We start from the raw sequence: 20538 nt of genomic DNA on the forward strand, positions 1-20538 counted from the left end.
GAGAGAGAGAAAGAGAGAGAGAGAATAGAACAGTAACATTCAGAACAAAAGATTGCTCAGGGGAGTTTAAATGAATATGTAAAGTAACAAGGTACATGGTAACAAGGGCAGGAGCTGGGATAGGACTTTGTGAAAGAAGGTTGGCTAGTAAGTGGGTTAGGGGCTGAAGCTGGAATGAGGGTTATGCAAGTTCAGTTTTTTTTCCCCCCAAGTTCTGGAAATGTGTGGTGGGAAAGTGCGTGTGTGTGGGGGGGTGGCGGGGGTGGCGGAGGTTGGGAAGTCTGTACACAAAGGGATCCTGGCAGAGGTAATGTTAAATGTGGCAGGCAAAACATGCAACTACTGTGAAGCATAAAAGCAACTATTTCTTCCAGATGTTTTTTCATATTTATTTATTACTTTTCTTTCATGTATTTATTTTTAATTTAGAGTAACCGATTGCTAGGAAAATGTTAAACTCTTCTGAAATGCCATGACTTTTACTGTCAACCACTAGGTCAGTACGTATTTATAACATGTCTCATTAATCAGTGAAAGATTACTAACATTTTAAATAAACAAATTAAATACATTTTAAATTAATGTAATGTAATGAACTCACCTTTTGTAACTTGACAATATGACAGTTGAAATCACTGGTTTACAATTTCTAAAGTGTTACCATTTGATTACATTCTTTACTGCTGTGTCACGTTGTCCTCTTGTCTTCTCTGTACCCATATAGAAAGGCACCACAGTATTACTTTCATGCTTTCAAGAGCATTTTTTTTTTTTTTTTTAATTTAAGTTTACTTTTCTGATTGACTTATAGTTTATTGTATTATGTTACAGTGGCTTGTCTTTGTCATAATAGAGAAATGTTTAATAAATAGTTTTATGATTCACTTCTTTTTCTAGCTTGCTTTTTCTAGATTTAAAGTCTTTTTTTGAATAATAATAACCCAAATGGAATTATAAATGGACAGTCAAGTCCATTTGTGAAAATTCAGATTTCTACCCGAGAGTAACTAACCAATGGGAGGGACATTCAGCATTCCGTTACGAAATTCCACAAAAGTTCCCATGTCATGTCCATGTGAAATCTAGAATGGGTCAAGTGGTTGAAATTATTTCACATAGAATTCATGGATTGTAAGAGTGTCATCATGTCTTTGGCAGTTTGAGCCCTGCCATGTAACAGAAAGAATTAGTCACAGTTGGTTAGTGAAGGAAGCTTTATATTGCGCAGAAACTGTTACCATACCGTCATCCCCTTCCCCAAGCCTGTTCTGCAAATTTGGCATTATCAGACCCACCGACTACACCCATCCTCTCTTTCTTTGGCATGGTTTTCTGTTGAGATAAACACAAACACACACACACACACACACACACACACACACACACACACACACACAAGGAAATAAACCTATTTTGGTAAATTTATAAATTAACCAAATTCCAGCAGAACATGACATAATTTCATAACAATGTTTTAAGTGCTAAGAGGTCAGCCAACATGAGAAGGTCGTTCGGCGTTTAGAATTAACCAACGTCATGGTCCACAAAGTTTTTGGTATGACTGGTGATCAAAACCTGGTTGCAACAGCCAATCACTATCCGGCCTGCAGATCACCTGGCCTGTAATTTAGTTTGGTTAATAAACAAGGTATTCGGGTTCTGCACTATTGCCGTATTAGACTGAGAACAAATCTGAAAGCCAAATTCAGCTCTTAGACACATCACTGGACGTTGAGTCATTTTGACAGGAAAGGTCTTTACATTCTCCAATAGATGGCAGACAAAGCTCAAACAATGATGGGTATGAAACCTTAGGTCCTCCTTCCAACCAGGATTGCCACCTGCATGTGATAATACAGTGAGTTTATGAACAATTTTAGCAGATCTTTATATTTTCTTCTTAAGAATATCTCCCAAACACAGCTGTTCATGGAGCCAGAACCTGTTTTATTTAGATTTTAAACCTACAGTTATTCAACATGCTCTTGACCAGTTATACTCTGTGTACATACCCGAGAGCTCTCCTCCCCCAGAAAGGGTTTAACAATGGTAAGATAATTAAGTACCATTATCTCTAAATACCATTATCTGAATTGCCCTGTTCCTGATATTTAAATCATGGCAACCCTGAGGTGTCACATTGATATATGAGGCTGTTTTAAAGCAGAGCAAGAGGGCGTGTGGGAAAAACAGAGTAGAGAATGTAAGATGAAGGCATTTGGGATGTGAATGATAGAATAAATAGTTGCTGGATTTTATTTTCTGGTTTTGAGTCCTTTGTGTCAAATGTGATATGTTTAAAATAATGTTTTGAGGAAAAAAAATAGCATGGGTGAGTTTAGTGACATTTAAGTTACGGTAACATTTTCTTCTTATTCTGGAAACGTATATGAAGATATATTTGGAATTTACAAAACAATTCTATTTTTTCAGTTGGTTCATATGTTACCTTTGTGCTCAAGTCAATACAATTGTGAAGTCAAACACCACAAACAGTTTTATTACCATCAGTACACAATCTGACTGCTTTTATAGCAGTTAAATTTATCACCACCACACAGGTCATTCATTTTATGGTTGCTGCAACCTTTGTTCTTTTCATGAATGTTGTTCCCTCTCCCTGTCATATTACTGGTCCTAGGGTTTTCTTCAGAGTCGTCTACCTCCATCTTCTTTTCCCCACCATCTTGTTTTTACCTGGTGAGCCTTGCTGCTGGAACCAAACATAATGGCTAATAAAATCTCACACGCTCTAGGCCTACAGCTGTAGTACACCTGTTTAACAAGGTCCACACCATCTCCAAAATCAGTGTTTTACTGTGGCAGTCAATATATATTTTTCCAGTGTTGCTGGAACCTACATCTAGTTCAACTAGTAGCCTACATTATGAACTCTTTTGGTTCAAAAGAAAAGTCTACAATTCTGTCATCACTTTCAGTTTCCAGATTCAGAACCACTTTACCCACATAAAATACAAAACAGATGTTTAGGTTACCACAGATGACTACCCTCCCTTAAGAAATGTACTGACACAAATCACACAACGGCCTTATGGGGCTGTAAGCTTGTGCTTTGAGCTTGTGAAAAAATGAACCTATCTTTTTTTCCTGTGGTACACACATATATGATAATGTAATATTACATTCAATGGATACAATATACATTTCAGCCATTTAACAGCTAATATGTGGTGATGCATTATGTGTTTACACCTGCTGGTGATGTATTGAGCCACAGACTGAAAGCAAACGTGAGCCGTTTGTCTGTTGTTCATTAACACAAGTCGAGGAAAGAATAGGTGCGCAACCAACCAGAGGTGAAACACAGGTGAACAGGTAGGGTCTTCAAAGTTTCAACAAAGACTGTCACTTATACCTTGACCTGTCACTGGGAACTTGGATTACATGACATTTGACATCTATTTAGTCGATGGAGTTGTTAAATGGTCAAAACTTCCTCACACCAAAAAACTTTTTGGGCTCTGAGACAAAATGAGGACGGGTGGTAAAATTTGCAGATTACATGAAAAATTAAGTTGAATGGCTGGACGACTTTGGAATACGTGAAAAGCAACACCTATTGCGAAGCTGAGGAGGTCTGTTTTAGCAACACATAGGCTCACAAGGTCTATTTTCTTTACTTGAAAATGACCTCTGAAGGGATTTTCGTCTCTCCTGCCAACCCAACCAAGAGAGGACAACTGGTACATCAAGTGTGGTTATATATCTGTTTGTTTACGTTCATTCTGAATGGCTGTGATTCCTTCAACTTGGGTTGTCTCAATGGAACCACAACCATTAATGTTGTATTACTGGACGACAACCATTCACCGTGGAGTATTGATTTTGTGAGAGAAGCAGTGGATCAAGCTCTTCTGATTGACGGCGCCATCAACTATGACGAAGGTACATGTTTGTGCACAATGAATCTGAATCACTCACTAAGTTGACAAAATGTAGTATTTTTAGTTTTAGCCTTAACAAAATATGAAAAAAGGACAACAGGGCAAACAGTATGAATATGCACACTAACGGATGAAATAGGAGTGAATAAAGTTAATCTTACTTTTATTAAAGGAAGGGAAGTCAATGTATCAGTCATATTCACACTGCAAAAGAAATTAACTTATCAATCAATGACAAATATCTTCCCTTGTGTAAACACAATTTAGTAATTTGCTTAATGGTATACTGATAGCTTGAAATGGAGTTGTAAATTGACAGAGAAGCGAAGACACTGTTTCCCCCCCCTCCCCCCGAGTTCCTTGGAAGTCATTATTCTGTTCAGTTCCTGTTTTGAAGAATAATCCCTCTCAACTGTGCCTCTGTCTCAAGGTATCAATCGTAATCTGACTGCCAACTACAGTGGGTTCCAGACAGAGTTTTACAGGCAGAAAGGCTGTCAAAGCAGCAGCTGTGAAGGGGTCCAGATCCTGAAGTCCTTGACTGTACGTGTTTCCCACCTTGGTGCATACCCTGGTTAAGCTTAAGTCAATCAGGTTTGGCCAGTGATTTGACAGACATGGCTTTGACATGGCATGGCACTCTATCAACTACACCTTGGGATAATGTACAGAGTGAAATGTTGTCAAGATACAGAAACAGGACATTGGACAGAATATTGGGGTCACAGGCCCTGCTAAGTAGTCTTTGCTCAAAAGGTCTGTCACATCAAACTTCAGGGCATTTGGTTCAAGCTTGTTTTCCATGGCCACAACCTTGTAATCCTTTTTGACAAAATGGTTTGACACTACAGTATTTCAGTTTGAGAGACTCGATGAGTCCAAAACAGAGGGTTATTACATGGTGAGCAACCAGGCCCTGCATGGTTACAGTTACCGTTCAATTAATTAACAGTCATTTAAGTTTTGTAATCAGCTGTTGGTATCATTTGTTACTAATTTAACAAACCTTAATGTAAAAACTAAACTAACTACCAGGAAGGCAACTTCTCCTGAAAACATTTGGTTTTCCGTGGAAATATATACCTGAATACATGAAAGCTGTTTAGTTTGATCAATTTAGAGAAAGGAAAGAAACAGACTAAAATATGTTCAAGCTATAGATCTAGGACAATTTCTCCTATGTTCAAATACAAATGTGCTCTGTTCTTTTGTTTTAGGAAACAAAAGGTGCTGGCTGTGTGTTGTTTGGACCGACTTGCACTTATGCAACCTTTAATATGGTGGAGTGAGTACTGAGTCTGAAATAGATGTAATAGAGTCTGTAATTGATATCCCGACCCTTAGTATCCCACCACTTTTCCCAGTGTCAGTGCATTCATATTTCATTAATAATACAGTCAAATTCAACTTAATTTCCTTTATGTCATCCCTTTGCAATTCATTCATAGCATTCCCAATTCCCCATTCCCATAGCATCCAATAGACTGATGGTTAAACATCTAGACAGAGAAGATTTACTTCTGTAAAACAGGAGTGCAATGTTGTGAGTCTGTTCTATTGCTTTGTCTCAGCTGGGACGTAGGTCTGAAGCTCAGCGTGCCGATCTTCTCTGCTGGAAGCTTTGGCCTTTCCTGCGACTTCAAGGCCAACCTCACGCGCATACTGCCCCCGGCTCGCAAGATTTCAAGCTTCTTCAGACACTTTTGGAACCACACAAACTCACTCAAACCAATATGGACGACGACATACATCTTCAAAAAGACTGAAAACACAGAGGACTGCTTTTGGTTAGTGCCCATTCCTCTCCCTCTGGTGGCCTCTAAGGCATGAGTGTCTCGCAGACTTTGCACTGTCAGTTATGGCATTTACAGAGCTTTAATGTGAAAACACTGGTGCGTAAATGCACATTTTACAGCCAGATTCTAGCTTCACTTGCCAGAAGTTCCTAGAAATCCCACTAAACCTACAGAATAAGGATTTTTTACAGCCTTTACAGTAAAAAAGAAAACAGTTGCTTAACTTTAAATAGCACTATCTCTGTACTGACGAACACTGCAACTCAACTCTTTTTGTGGATATTATGATGTACATGATCAGAGAACAAAAGTTAATTAGTGAACATAAACAAAATAGAAACACCAGCTTTAATTACCACTGACAGTTTATCTATTTGTGGCTCATTTGTTCAGTAAAAGCTAAAGCAATTATACAAGTTATAATATTATCTGTTTCCAGGACCCTGTTTTGGAAGAATAACAACATCTTAATTATGTTTTCAATTTCGTGGCTTTCTCTCTGTCTTCAGGTATATCAATGCCCTGGAGGCAGGATCAAAGGAGTTCTCTTCGAACTTGAAGAAACGGAGCTTACTTCGAACAGAGGATGAACTAAGGAAAGCTTTTGAGAACAAACAAAGGGAGAGCAATCGTAAGGAAATTTCTCTTCCTCACTTTGACCACAATCATAATTCAATAAAAGCATGGAACTTACTTACTACTAACTTACTTAACAACATTAATTCAATTCTAGTGGAACATTAACTGTTGACACTCTTGTTTTTTGGTGTAAATACTCCACATTGACCATAGCTGCACACAGACAAGAGTGGCAAGAAGTAGCCTAGCCTTATTCTTAACCCCCTGTTCAGTTTAAAATGTATAATAAATAACTATAGACGTTAGTGGTCAGATACAACTGCTATATTTCAGGTGTACACCTCCAGAAATGCTATGTTACATATCGCAGCTCTGTTGAAGAATCCCCTCTATCTTCCTTTTGTCTCTTCTTTATCTTCATCTTTAGTCTTTATCCTATGCGGATCCCCCGCTGACATCATCAGGCTGAAGAATGCATCTGGTGTTGTTGATCCGAAGATTGTTATATTCCTCATCGACCTTTACAAGTCTGTGCCACCTAATCTAGTTATTCTTGTTCTCATACACTTGAGTAAAAGACAGTAGTAGGCAGTCAATATATTGAGTATTAACAGTGTTGTTGTATTTCAACAGTGAGCAGTATTACAGAAATACGTCCTCTCTGGCTGAAATGAGAAATGTGCTGGTACTGACCATGCCCAAGCCAAGAAATTACACAATTCTAATAAATGATGACAGCAACAAAACGGTGAGAAGTTATAACCCTTTTGTTAATATATGTATGCTTTTGCATGGTTCCCTGTTTTTCCTTTGTTTTCATCTCTTTTTTGTGTTTCTTTCCTTAATTGGCCACATCTTGTGGCTTAAGGTTGTACCATTGCTATTTCTGCCTGCCTTTTTTTATTGTTACACTTCATAACGCTGCTAGTCTTTGATCACGTGTAAACTTGTCAGCCCATATTCATATCATCATTCCAGTTGGAATATCCATTCACTTAAGTCCAAATCCATTGCTTTGAATGTGTACCGCACCTTGCAGCCCATTCCAGTTCCCTTTTTGAATTTGTACTTTTTATCCCACAGAGAAATTATTACACAGCAGCTTACCATGATGCTGTGCTTATGGTGGGGAAGGTGATGCGGAAGATCTTGAACACACAGACCGGAGAGCTTGATAGCAAAGAAGAGCTTAATATTAATTTCTTCAAAAATAAGACTTTCCAAGGTACGGGAATTTCAATGTATTTATTTATTAATGTTTCATAAGCCTGTTGTTTGGTGAGTCTATAGGTCTAGAGTCTGTTTTGATAAATGTAATCTATTACACAAAAGTGCTAAGAAGCAACCACCGTTATAACTGGGAAGTTAGATGGATTGAATCAAGTTCAATACACACACCATTAGGTTTAAAACAAGGAGAATCTCTAGTTCCTCCCTTTCCTGTTTTGGGATGGAGTGGCAAATGCCTGTTAGGGCCAGCACCTAATTGACAGTGTTGTTGTTCGCCTTCTCACTCCATAGTGAAGCATAGGCCATCGATAGCCAGTTTCCATCCGATTTGGTATCCACTTGTTCTCGATGTTTGGGTAATCCAGTAAATCCACTGAGCGAGGGATTGGCCCACACACCTCATTGACAGTAGCCATTGTTTACACTTCCTGCACTTCATTGGCAGTAGCCATGACGTACGCTTCCTGCACCTGATTTACTGTAGCCATGACTCACACTTCCTACACCTCCTTTTATTTATTGATTGATTTACAATTCTTTATGTAAGGGATAGTTGAGAAAATTTTACCAGCCACAAAGAAATAGCCTTGAAGTTACAAAGAGCACTACAAGTCTGAAACAAATGAACAGCCTGACTTAAAACCCTTTCCTTCTCATTCTCACTTTGTTAAAAAACAATATGTATGCTATAAAATTTCCCATAAGTATTTTACATTCTGAAAAAGGGATGCATAGTAACAAAGGTGTGCATTAACATGCTGGGAGATAATTCAGTAAGGTATCTAAGTTTAAGAATATAAAAATTGATTAGAAGACCAGGCAACCTTTTCCATAGACAGTAGGGAAAAAAACGACGGTAGGATCTATTCATTAGGTCCATAGCCCACAGTGTGGCAGTGACTGTTTTACATAGGAAACCCATTCTGGCCATAACTTTGTTTGTAGGCAAAGCGATAAAGTATTTGTTTCCGTTACGTAGACTTCATTAACTACATATGTCCACTCCTCTATTGTGGGGGAGTCAGGGGGCAGCCAACATCTAGAGATGGTTTTCTCACCGGCAGATATCAGCACACCAATAACATAATCATTGAAGTGCCCAGAATGAAAGTCAACTTTTCCTAAAATAAAAGTGTTTAACTAGAAAGGTGTTTTCGTGTTAAATAAGCCTTGAAAATGAACCATCTCTGACCAGAAATGTCGAGTCACTGGAGATGCCCAAGGTGGCACGTTTTCCGTTTACATCAATATCATAAGTTAATAATGAAATGGTAATTTAAGCTCATAGAACCAACCGTAAACCTAATAATACTAAAGTCCCTAATGGTCACAAAGTCTGATCTGATGATCAATTTGATGACTGTGAGCGATAGATGTTAAGTGGGTCGACCTGGTTCAGGTGTTAAACTCTGTGGAGCCACACCTTGAAAATAAATGTTTCTGTTTAAGATATCTTATTTCGCCCTTCGAAAAGTTTATCTTGATGTTTTTTATTCAAAGGGTTTGTTTTGTAGTGCAATTGTGATGTAGCAAACCAATCAACCATATAACCACAATATACCTTTCTGAAGATCACTAGGAGGCGCTAATGTCCGTGGACTGGGTTCTGCACCTCTGTCAAAAACCACAAAGTACAAAGTGCTTTAATGTACATAATGTAAGCCTTTGAGTTAAACATATGTGAACACAGTTAGCTGTGAGGTTTGGTTGTAATATTACCCAATATGGAAACAGACGGTTCATTGATATGTGTTGCGTGTCTCTCTGATGTAATTGGGAGCAGAACGGCTGTTTTTTTTTCAGATAGGGCCATTTAATCTTAGGGTTCAAAGGGCCTCTTTAAATAGATATTAATAATCTTTTTGAGAGATAACTTAAAGTTGGGTGCTGTGTGCCGACAAAGACAGTACAGAAACCTTTAGAGTTGGTCCACTAGGTATCAAGCAGATTTAGAAGTAACTTTGAAAAATCCTCATTTTATGACTTTTGCTTTGAAGAGTGCTTCACAAGTGTAAAATCTTCTTAACTGTAAGAAGCTGCAACTATTAGAAGACAGCGATAACATTTTGCTTCTTTCGTAGGTTTGGCCGGAGAGTACCACCTGGATGAGTATGGTGACAGAGATGTCGACTTTTCTGTGATTTACACCACCCTTGATGACAAGGTTCGGTTTCACATTCTGTGTCCTCAACTACATCTATGGAAACAGACATCATCATGCTCTCTGCACTATTGAGAGGCCAGTCTGATGTCTTGTGTGCTGTGTTGATCAACTAGCTTATTACTAAACCCATCACGTATCTGCCATGTATCTCAGGCCATCTAATGGGTCTGCAGCAAACCTCACCATACCATTTCCTTTCTTTTTCACCAGTACAAAACCCTCTTTGGATTCAACACCACTACTAATGTGACCAGAATCTTGGACCCGACACCTCATTACGTCTGGAATGGGAGACTTCCTGACGATAGCTCTCTGTCTGAGTCAGGTGCTCCACAGCTACTCAGTCTCCTTCAGAATTCCCTCTCATTTCTCAATGCATTGAATCAGTGTTATGTTCCTGAATGAGTCACTGGGTGTGGTGCTTATCAATCTGAGTGTATCAGATGGGCAGACATGATTTAAGTTGCAATGTTTTATTATTGTATTGTCCCTCCTGACACATGATGCTCCCAGATGTGAGAATTAAAGAAAATAATGACTAGTTGGAAGGTGTGGGAGAGGGTGGGAAAGGGTGAGAAATGCTATGACCTAATTTCTCATAATCTATCTCGCTTTGTATCAAGCTTTTAACTTATCTTAGTTTGGTCTCACTTGGTCTTTGAGGCCTTTCATAACATCATTGCCAATGACACCCGTGTCTGAGGAATAATCTATAATGGCAGGCTAGTATGGGTGAGATAAGATACAAACCTACAGGAAGAAATGAGCTACAAACCTACAGGTAGAAAAAAGACTGATTGCGTGGGTGTCCACAGGTCTGCAGGATCATGATGTCATTGTAATCGCCCTGGGAACCACAGTAGTGGGAGTCATGGCTTCCGTGGCTTTCATCTTTTACTGGTGAGCTGACCAACCAACCACTCAGAACCATTCAACAATGAACATCTGCCAAAAACACCAAACAAATCTTTACAATGGAAAGAACACTAAAATAAAAAACACTGACACTGAGTTTTGTTTGTGATAGTGCCACATTGGGGGCTTGTTGGATCTGAGCATTGATCAGGAATGTTTGATTGTAAACTAAAACTCAGATAAGAACTGACTGATATTGATCCCTTGGCCTAATCTGGAATGAACACATACTGTACCTGTAAAGTGTGAACCATTACTTGACTATCAATTCAGGGCCAAACTGACATAATGCATCAATGTCTGAGCTTGAATAGAGATTTGTGTGAACAGATAAAGAAGCAGACTCTGGTAACTAAGTGTGTGTGTGTGCGTGTGTGTGTGTGTGTGTGTGTGTGTGTGTGTGTGTGTGTGTGTGTGTGTGTGTGTGTGTGTGTTGTGTGTGTGTGTGTGTGTGTGTGTGTGTGTGTGTGTGTGTGTGTGTGTGTGTGTGTGTGTGTGTGTGTGTGTGTGTGTGTGTGTGTGTCTGTGTGTGTGTGTGTGTGTGTGTGTGTGTGTGTGTGTGTGTGTGTGTGTGTGTGTGTGTGTGTGTGTGTGTGTGTGTGTGTGTGTGCGTGTATGCGTGTGTCTTGTAGGCAAAACAGGTCATATCGTCGCATTCAGAAGAGGTGGTCTCACATCCCCGCTGACCTAGTCAACCCTCTGGAGAACAATAAGCGGAACATGGTCTCCCTGAAGGTGAATTGAGTCAATCTATGACCATATCATTGAATGGATACTATGTTGCATAGATCAGGGGATTAGATCTTGTATGACTCCAGAAAGACTGCCACCTGGTGGTTAGAGGAAACCACAAGTGATTGTTATGATAACTTCCAGTGGAGCTCTCTCACACAAATATCTCTTTGGTTTGGTTTCCAGATTGAGGAAGACTCCCATAAAGACAAGAGCCATAGGATCCGACGTGCACGCTACGACAAAAAGGTTTCATTCTCCTCGACTTTCCCTGCTTTCAGTCACCAATGTTCTGTATTTTGTTGTGACTCCAATGACCTCCTCTCAACCTGCAAAGCAACAGGCATTTACTTGTAATTATCAGTAAATGAACATGATGGTCTCTCTCCTTGATGAAATCCCCTTAACTTTCAGGTTGTGATCCTGAAGCAGCTGGTTCATTCAGAGGGCTACTTCAGTGAGAGCCAGAGGATTGAGCTAAACGCTGTGAGTGGAGTCCACTCACTCACCTGCATCAGTATCTCTGCCTTCATTTTAATATGTCCCAAAAGGAGCCGGCCACAGTGTCAACATGGATCCCCATAAATGAAAAGCAATTATTTTGTGACATAGACATTCTAGTGTGGCTTACTTTATTCTTGTCCTCTAAACACTGCAACATGACATGTCTGTGTCTTAGAATCACTTTTGCTGGGGATGTCACTTTCACCATGTTGAGTCCCCTGGAAATGTTTTTGTGAATGTTGTTATATTATTGCATGGTTTGAAAGATGCTTGTTCTCTTTAGCTTTTACATATAGATTACTACAACCTGACCAAGTTCTATGGCACTGTGAGACTTGAGCAGGACGTGTTTGGTGTGTTTGAGTATGGGGAGAGAGGCTCATTGAGGGTAAGTTACTGTTGGATTTTGGCAAAAAGAATGTTCATTCGCTTGTAGGATTTGATGTTTTGCAAGAATCACATTTCAGTTTTGTGTGTGAATACAGTTTAAGCTTTTGTCTGCAGTATAACTTTGTATTTATCTCCATTGCAGTACGTCCTAAATGACAAGATCTCCTATCCAGAGGATACCTTCATGGATTGGGAATTTAAGATTTCTGTCATGTATGATATTGCCAAGGTAACATTTTAGTCTGCGTGTTTTTGTTTGTGTATGTAGACATATTTATGTTTTGTTTATTTATTAATGCTTTTCACACCTGTGTTGGTCGTAGAAACCTTACTTACTAAATACAAACTGTACCTGTTTAATACCTGTTCATGATAAACCAGTTATTCACTCTGTCTTGAATCCAGGGCATGTCTTACCTCCACGCCAGCAATATTGAGGTGCATGGACGCCTGAAGTCCACAAATTGTGTGGTGGATAACCGCATGGTGGTCAAGATAACAGACTTCGGTTTCAGAACCATCCTCAGCCCTGGCCGAGGTAGAGTCCTTTGCTAAAGCTATTCTCAAAGCTGGAAGGCTGGAAACCTCCTAATGCGATCACGGAAGGTTTAGGATTTCCGGTTTGTAGTGATTGTGATCTCTGTCTATCATTTATAGCGTCTCGGACCATGGCTATCTCGCTATATCTGGGTTATAAATCTTAATAGTTGAAGTCACTAATGACTTTATTGCTGTAGTCTTTACATTACAAAATGATAATATGATACTCATCCAGTTGAACAATAGGAAACATCTCTTCCTTATTCTCGCTCTCTCTCTGTCTCTCTCTCTCTTTTCTTCTCAGACCTCTGGACGGCGCCAGAGCACTTGCGCACACAGGGTATGTCTCAGAAAGGGGATGTCTACAGCTTTTCCATCATAGCCCATGAGATCATGCTGAGGAAGAACACCTTCTACACGGCGTCCTGCTCAGACCGGGCCGGTGAGGATGAGGACCCTATTCTTTCTGTCCTATGGCAACAGTCGGAATACTGTTTTCATTACCACAATAAGCTTTTTTAAAGGACGAACTCTAGCCCCATTTACTTACTGTGTTTCCCATAAAATGTGTTTTGTTTGGTGTATGTTGTCAAATGTAAATGACAGCATACGCCACTGGATACATATTAGTAATGTAAAGAGTGTCATGAGCATGAGGAAAAGCTATTTATGTGTCGCTTAATGAGATAAGAGACAAAAGAAAACCTTACTTTTGACTGAACTGCACCTATTTGTCCAGCAAATCAGTAGAACATAATCTTGGGTCTTGTCAGTGATGGAATCGCATCTTTGATCAATATTAGTGTTTAATGTACCCTCGGGTCATTCAGAATTTAACCAAGGAGGAGTAAGCAAAGCTTCGACCACATGTAATTTGCCATGTTTGTTCTTCTAACACAGAGAAGTTGGCCAGGGTGCAGTATCCTGGTTTGTACAGGCACTTTAGACCGGACCTAAACTTTGACACAGCTGGAGAAAGCGAGCTGGAGGTAATGGACCGGTCGGTCGTGTATGTATAGATGTGGGTGTGTTGTTGGGCATGTTGGGCATGTTGTGCACATTTTTGACCCAGAAAGTGAATGTATAGCCTATGTGTATTAGGGATGGGAAGATTCACCGGTTCGCATCGATGCACCGGTATAAAAGCTCACGATGCGATGGCCCGGATCAAAAAAGTGTGCACCGGATACAATGTGGAATGAATCGCGATGCATCGTTTCTAACATTTTTGCATCGGTATAATCCGAATATAAGACCAATAATTTTATATTTAGATAGATTCTTCCTCTCTAACTGTTTCTTAAGCGCGCTCTCACCTCCACTGCTGTCAATGGCCGATTCTCGTGAAGTCTATAATTTTCTACAATCTCTCTCTGCCTGCAATACCGCTCTCTGCCTCTACGCAACTTAATTAAGTGCAACTTCGGCGCTCTCACAGGCAAAGACAGTGGATCAATTACTGTTAACGGTTTTTTTTGACTGGAAGTCTCCAGAAATCTGTTACCTTATTGAACGAAATTAAAAAGAGTGAACGTGCCGTTCAGAGTCACCAGAATGAACACGTTCACAGTATCGTTCATCAGGCAGTAATACAGTAGGCTACGTTCAGTTCACGTTCACCAACATTATGAACGAGTTCAGACACAACTCTGGCGATTGATCCACGTTTCAAAAAACCTGACCTTCTTGGAAGACCACGGCACCAAGACAAGATATTCATTAAGATAATAGCAGAGGCGGTGATGATAGAGGAAGAGGTATGATTATACTCCATATACCGTAGCTAAACTCTCTATTTGTTACTTGAATTTACCTGTATCTTCCTTAAATTGGTAAAGGAAATCTAGCAGCTAGTCTCCATTATACTGATTTTTGTCAGGGCCAGGCAGATGAAACAGAATTTGACAGGAGCCCACACAAAAAGGAAGAGAGAGGTTTGTTCTGATAGGAACTGTGCCAAAAGTTATAAAACAATGCTTTCAGCCTTGGCAAAGAGCAACCTGTCCATCCCAGAAACAAGTGTTCCCTCTGAAAGAGTGTTCAGCACAACTGGTGACATAGTTACAGCACAGCACAGTTTGCTTTGTTTCATCCTGATCATGTGGATCAACTCATATTCCTAAAGAAAAACCTTAAAATAGGACAAATTAGTTAAATTTAGTGTGTGAGGCAGTTGATCCACTGGTTTAGGATGGAGAAAACTGTGTTGTGACTGGCAGGTATAGTTTTAAAAAAAATACATTCAGAGACCACTAACACACACACATATAGGTACATGTTATACTTTGTCAGAGACCTTGTTAATGATTTGTTGTATGACAAATAAATGAATCATTATGTACCATATTAAATTGCATATAATTATATTATTTTGCATCGCATATCGTTGAATCGCATCGTGTCGAATCGCACTGCATCGCAATAGGGGTGAATCGTATCGTATCGCATTAGTAGCTGCTTTTATGTATCTTGAATGTATCGGATCGTTGGCAGTGCATCGAGATGTGTATCGCATCGTCCTCAGTGATGAGATGCACATCCCTAATGTGTATGTGTGTAGCTTGCAGAGTTTGCCTTGACCATCGTATTTTTTTACATGATGATCTTAGGTGTACAAGCTGATCAGAAGCAGCTGGGATGAGGATCCAGAAAAAAGGCCTGACTTCAAGAAGATTGAAATTACACTGGGCAAGATAGTCAGGTACCTCCTGAACAAAACACTCAGCTCTCATCTATAACGGCACCCATCTGTGCCGCTGTGACCTACATTGTGTGCTGTGTGCCAAATCCTTTCAGCTCCCATTTGTCTCCGTTCATTGAGTCTGAAGTGCCTCTCCTGGGCTTCTTTTCTCTATTCCTATGGCATAAATCAGTGAGGCGGCTGCCCTCTAAATAGAGCAGAGAGAGGACTCCATAAAACACTAGCCATGCCCTTAGAAGTATCCTTTGAAAACTAGCTTGGCTTTTCATTTACTGTCATCATAATGTAATGATGTCGTTTTTTTTATACAGCGCTTCGAAAGTACAAGAGCTCAATTTGCTGACCAAGCACCGCAGAAAGAAGTGTAAGAAGCATTGTAAGAAGCACTGCAGAAAGTCTGTCATTTAAATCTCTATGTATTTATTTTGTTCAGTAGCCTTCACAACCAGGCCAATGAGAGTTACATGGGCAACCTCATCCGCCGGCTGCAGATGTACTCCCGTAACCTGGAGTACCTGGTGGAGGAGAGGACGTCCCTCTACAAGGCTGAGAGGGACAGAGCAGACAACCTCAACTTCAGACTGCTGCCTGGGTCAGTATACCTCCCACCAGTCCCCATCCCTAGGTAGATGAGACAGCCAGCAGATAAAGAACATATGGGAATCATAGATAAGACGAGAGGAGAGGAGACGGGCCAAATTAATGAATGAGAGGATGAGGGGATGCATGAGAGGTTACAGTTAAGTTTATGGAGCTCAAACAAGATGGGAAATCAGGCTCATGTCAACTATTTGGATAGAAGGGAGGCTTCTCATTGATATGAATAAATATTACTCAATTACATGATTAGCAGAGTAGATGTATTGATGTTCAAGCCAACGAGAGATGTATTTCAATGAGTTTGAGAGGTCGTGATATTTTTCCAATCTGTGTTACCTTCAACCAGGTGGATTTACATTTATGAGCTTATCTAAATGTGGTAGTAGATGTTACCAGTGCAGTTCTCCCTTGCAGATAAGCCTAGGTGTTTTTGCAGCGCTAGAGTAAAGCCTTTGCGGCTGAGCTTTCTAGTGCTTGTTACTATGCCAACAGCTGTAGGCTTGGGAGTTTTTTTAAATCATGGTTGCCAAGGCTGATCTGACCCTTCTCTGTCTCTGACCTCTGACCTCACAGCCCGGTGGTGCGCTCTCTAAAAGAGACAGGCAGCGTGGAGCCAGAGCTCTTCGACGAGGTCACTATCTACTTCAGTGACATCGTGGGCTTCACAACCCTGTGCCACTACAGCACGCCCATGGAGGTGGTGGACATGCTCAACAACATCTATAAGAACTTCGACAGCATCCTGGACAACCATGACGTCTACAAGGTAAGAGCATTGGACTGAGAGAAAGAGATTAGATCAGATTAGCTTAGATTCAACTTTATTGTCATTGCACAGAGTGCATGTACTGAGACAACGAAATGCAGTTTGGCATCAAACCAGAAGTGCAAAAAAGCAGTAGAGTGCAGAGTATGTTCATACAGTAAATATATTGGTAATATATAAATAAATAAGAAGTATGCAGTATGAAATAAGCTGAGGGGCGGAGTACAGTCATTGGAGGAAGGTGTGTGTGGGGGTGGGGGGTATCCAGGTGGGGGTGGGAGGTGGCTATCACCGTGTTGCAGAGTTCAGCAGGGTGACAGCCGCAGTCTTTTCCTGAACCTGCTGGTCCAGGAACGGAGAGTCCTGTAGCGCTTCCCAGACGGGAGGAGGGCAAACAGTCTGTGACTGGGGTGTGAGCAGGCCTTTGCTGTTAGTTGTACTGTAGGTTTAACTGTAGGCTAGTGAATAAATAAGTAAACAAACTTGCTCATGTGCGATAATGTCATGTGAGAGATGACATGCCCATACAGCTCTTGAACTCAGTCATTTAAACTGGAGTTTGTCTTGATGCTCATCCCATTGTGTAAATGTCATGACGTCACTAGGTGGAGACGATCGGTGATGCCTATATGGTGGCCTCAGGGCTTCCTAATCGAAATGGAAACAGACACGCCAGAGACATCTGTCGCATGGCACTGGACATCCTGGCTTTCATGGGCACGTTCGAACTAGACCACCTGCCTGGCATTCCTCTTTGGATTCGAATTGGGGTGCACTCAGGTACCCCACCACTGGTGTGCCCATCTAACACGCACGCACACACACACACATTTGATTTGACTTGATTTCTTTCATAAAAAAAACCTTTTGAAGTGGTTCTTTGAGGGCTGTGCGTATCTCTGAGATTGTGGAAAGAATGATACTGCATGTGTTGACATATAATCTTTATAATATGCATTGACTGCATTCCCATGAGTTGCCTCATGACTACCTAACTACACTGCCTTGTCAGTTGGGTCAGTTTTGTAGTTTTGGAAAGGAACCCATGACTGTTTCCCCAAAAGAGGTTAAATTCTTCTGAGAGGGCAAGACTGAGTTGTTCGGGAGTTAATGTGCAGTGTGTATGTGTATGTTTGTTTTGGCAGGTCCATGCGCCGCTGGTGTAGTGGGCCTTAAGATGCCAAGGTATTGCTTGTTTGGTGACACGGTCAACACTACCTCCAGGATGGAATCCACAGGATTGCGTAAGTTCTGCTCAGATATGTTGTAGTCTATGAATGACATACTGAAGAATCTCAGCTTGTCTGTTAGCGCTTTCATTTTCCACTGATATTTATTATAGCAGTTAACCATTGGATCTTATCTGGTGTTATGAATGTGATCATAACAACAGGGGTGTAGTCCTGTACACGAACACCTAGTACGTGGGTTAGTTACTTATTCAGATAAATTAACTCTGAGGTAAACCTCCTAAAAGAAGAGCCCTCTGGCTTCATTCTCCTAGCAAACATGAATAAAAGTGACTACACACACACGTGTAAAGGACTTTGTGAATGTGGATGAGGGATCATTTTAAATGGGGAAATAAAACTGTGGCTTACCCCTACAAGTTCATGAACAGAACAATAGAAATAGATTCTATGGAGATGGAACTGACGCCATCGTTTGAGGTTAAATAGTTGCATTCTATGCAAGTTGATGTGTAAACCTGTGTAAGTCATGTTACTGTCATCTGGTGTTCATTAATACTTGAGTGCCTTTGCGTCTGTAACACAGTCTTCTGGGTTTCTCCTCAGCTCTCCGCATTCATGTCAGTCAGTCAACCATCAACATTCTGGAGCGCACAGACAGTTCCTTTGAGTATGAGAAAAGAGGAGAGACATACCTCAAGGTCTGAAGCAGTCTCAAACAGTCTATTCAGAAAGTGTTAAAAAAGGATTCACTTTTTTCACATTTTGTTATGTTGCAGCCTAATGCTCAAATCGTTTAAACACATTTTTTTGCCTCATCAATCTACACTCAATAATGACAAAGCAAAGACAGGGTTCTGGAATTTTTGGCTTCAATTCTAAGCTTCATGTCTAGAGGAAACCAGGCTCAGCTAGAGGGATTTTTGAGTTCTTGGTCACCTTTCTTACCAAGTCCCTTCTCCCTCGATTGCTCAGTTTGGCCAGGTGGCCAGCTCTGGGAAGAGTCCCGGACCGGTTGTTCCAAACTTCTTCCATTTTAGAACGATCTAGGCTACTGTGCTCTTTGGAACCTTCAGTGCAGCAGAAATAATTGTGTTGCCTTCCCCAGACCTGTGCCTCGACACAATCCAGTCTCTGAGCTTTGAAGGCAGTTTCTTTTACCTCATGGCTAGGCCCGGCTCTGATATGCATTGTCTCAAATAGGTGTGTCATTATGGGGTATTGAGTGGAGATTGATGAGGGTACAAATAAATTAAAACAATACATTTATAACAAAACATGGAGAAAGGGGAGGAGGGTCTGAATACTTTCTGAATGCACTGTTTACTGAATTACAAGTTATATTGTACATTCTACACTGAAATTCATATTGTATATTTATTATAAATATAGTACATAACATTATCACTAAGTACCCACAAATGAGATTAAAGTTATGTTCATTTCAGGGGAAGGGCAAAGAGATGACATACTGGTTGACTGGAGTCAAAGGACAGGACTATAATTTGCCAACACCCCCAACGGCGTGAGTTTATCTCTGATCCTTACATAACTTTAGACTACAGCCATCTGCCAGCTATGGCCTTTTAATTTTTTTAAAATACAGCCTAAGGGGCTGAGCACTATTTTAAAAGTTTGTTTTCACTGCAGATTGTACATTTACATTTAAAAGTGTATACTTACTCATGTCATTTTAAGTATTAATATCTCTAGCTAAATGTCAAAGAACCCACTGATATGCATTATGTTTATAAACCCCTCCGCCCAGTGGTGTAGGGGTCCCTGGAGAAGTGGGTATACTCTAATTTTTTTTAAGCAGCCCATACAGCACAGGATAAACGCCCTGTTTTGAGAAGTGGGTATACGCAATGCTGACTGAAAAATAAGTGGGTATTCTCCGTATACCTGCATATACCCTGGACTACACCACTGCCTCCGCCTGTGATTACACTCTCATCCCTCTCCTGCAGGGAGAACTTCCAGCGTCTGCAGCATGACCTGGCAGAGATGATCCGCACGTGTCTGGACAAGCGGCTCCAGGGCCCGGAGAAGAGGACGACTCTGTCCACGCGCCAGAGAAGGGTGGAGCCGTACGGCGGGGCGACCGAGGACGAACAGCCCGAGTACCTGCACCTGGCTACGGTGGACAACTACAGCACCTACCTGTAGACCTGTCCATACCCCATCTCAATAAACTCCCGAGAGGACAGACATGTTCATAAAAAGGACTGATGACGCAGACACGTCTTTCAAGGACACAGCCGACCGACAGAGATTTTAGCGACTGATTGTTGTACTGACATGGTTGATTAGCTGAATCAGGTGTGTCAGTGTGCCTGAGGACGGTGAGGACCTGCGGATACATTTAGTCACTGGGGACATTGTAGGTACCCATTCTGCTCACTGCTAGCCCCAAGTGAATGTTGATTGTGGATCTTACGTTCAGAGACGACTTTTCATTTGATCTTAATCCATTCATCTGCCACCAGCTTGTGCACCTTTAGAGGAAAGGGGTGGAGGACTCAT

General features: G+C 40.8%; 1 protein-coding gene across 1 annotated transcript; it reads left to right on the forward strand.

The window, feature by feature from the left end:
* Positions 1-3647: 3647 nt before the first annotated feature.
* Positions 3648-20181, forward strand: gucy2cb (guanylate cyclase 2Cb; the record flags this gene model as incomplete). The annotated part of the gene is made up of 27 exons (XM_080834034.1): positions 3648-3906; positions 4336-4448; positions 5123-5190; positions 5477-5692; positions 6211-6332; positions 6708-6807; positions 6914-7028; positions 7364-7505; positions 9592-9674; positions 9885-9999; positions 10490-10574; positions 11222-11324; positions 11508-11570; positions 11736-11807; positions 12109-12213; positions 12358-12444; positions 12621-12753; positions 13060-13197; positions 13656-13744; positions 15365-15456; positions 15890-16048; positions 16630-16822; positions 17428-17602; positions 17968-18066; positions 18619-18713; positions 19461-19537; positions 19983-20181. 27 exons carry the CDS (start codon positions 3648-3650, stop codon positions 20179-20181), a joined length of 3297 nt encoding a protein of 1098 aa, XP_080690160.1.
* Positions 20182-20538: the final 357 nt, after the last annotated feature.

This window comes from Sprattus sprattus, assembly GCF_963457725.1.
Source record: "Sprattus sprattus genome assembly, chromosome: 3".
NCBI classification, from domain to species: domain Eukaryota; kingdom Metazoa; phylum Chordata; class Actinopteri; order Clupeiformes; family Clupeidae; genus Sprattus; species Sprattus sprattus.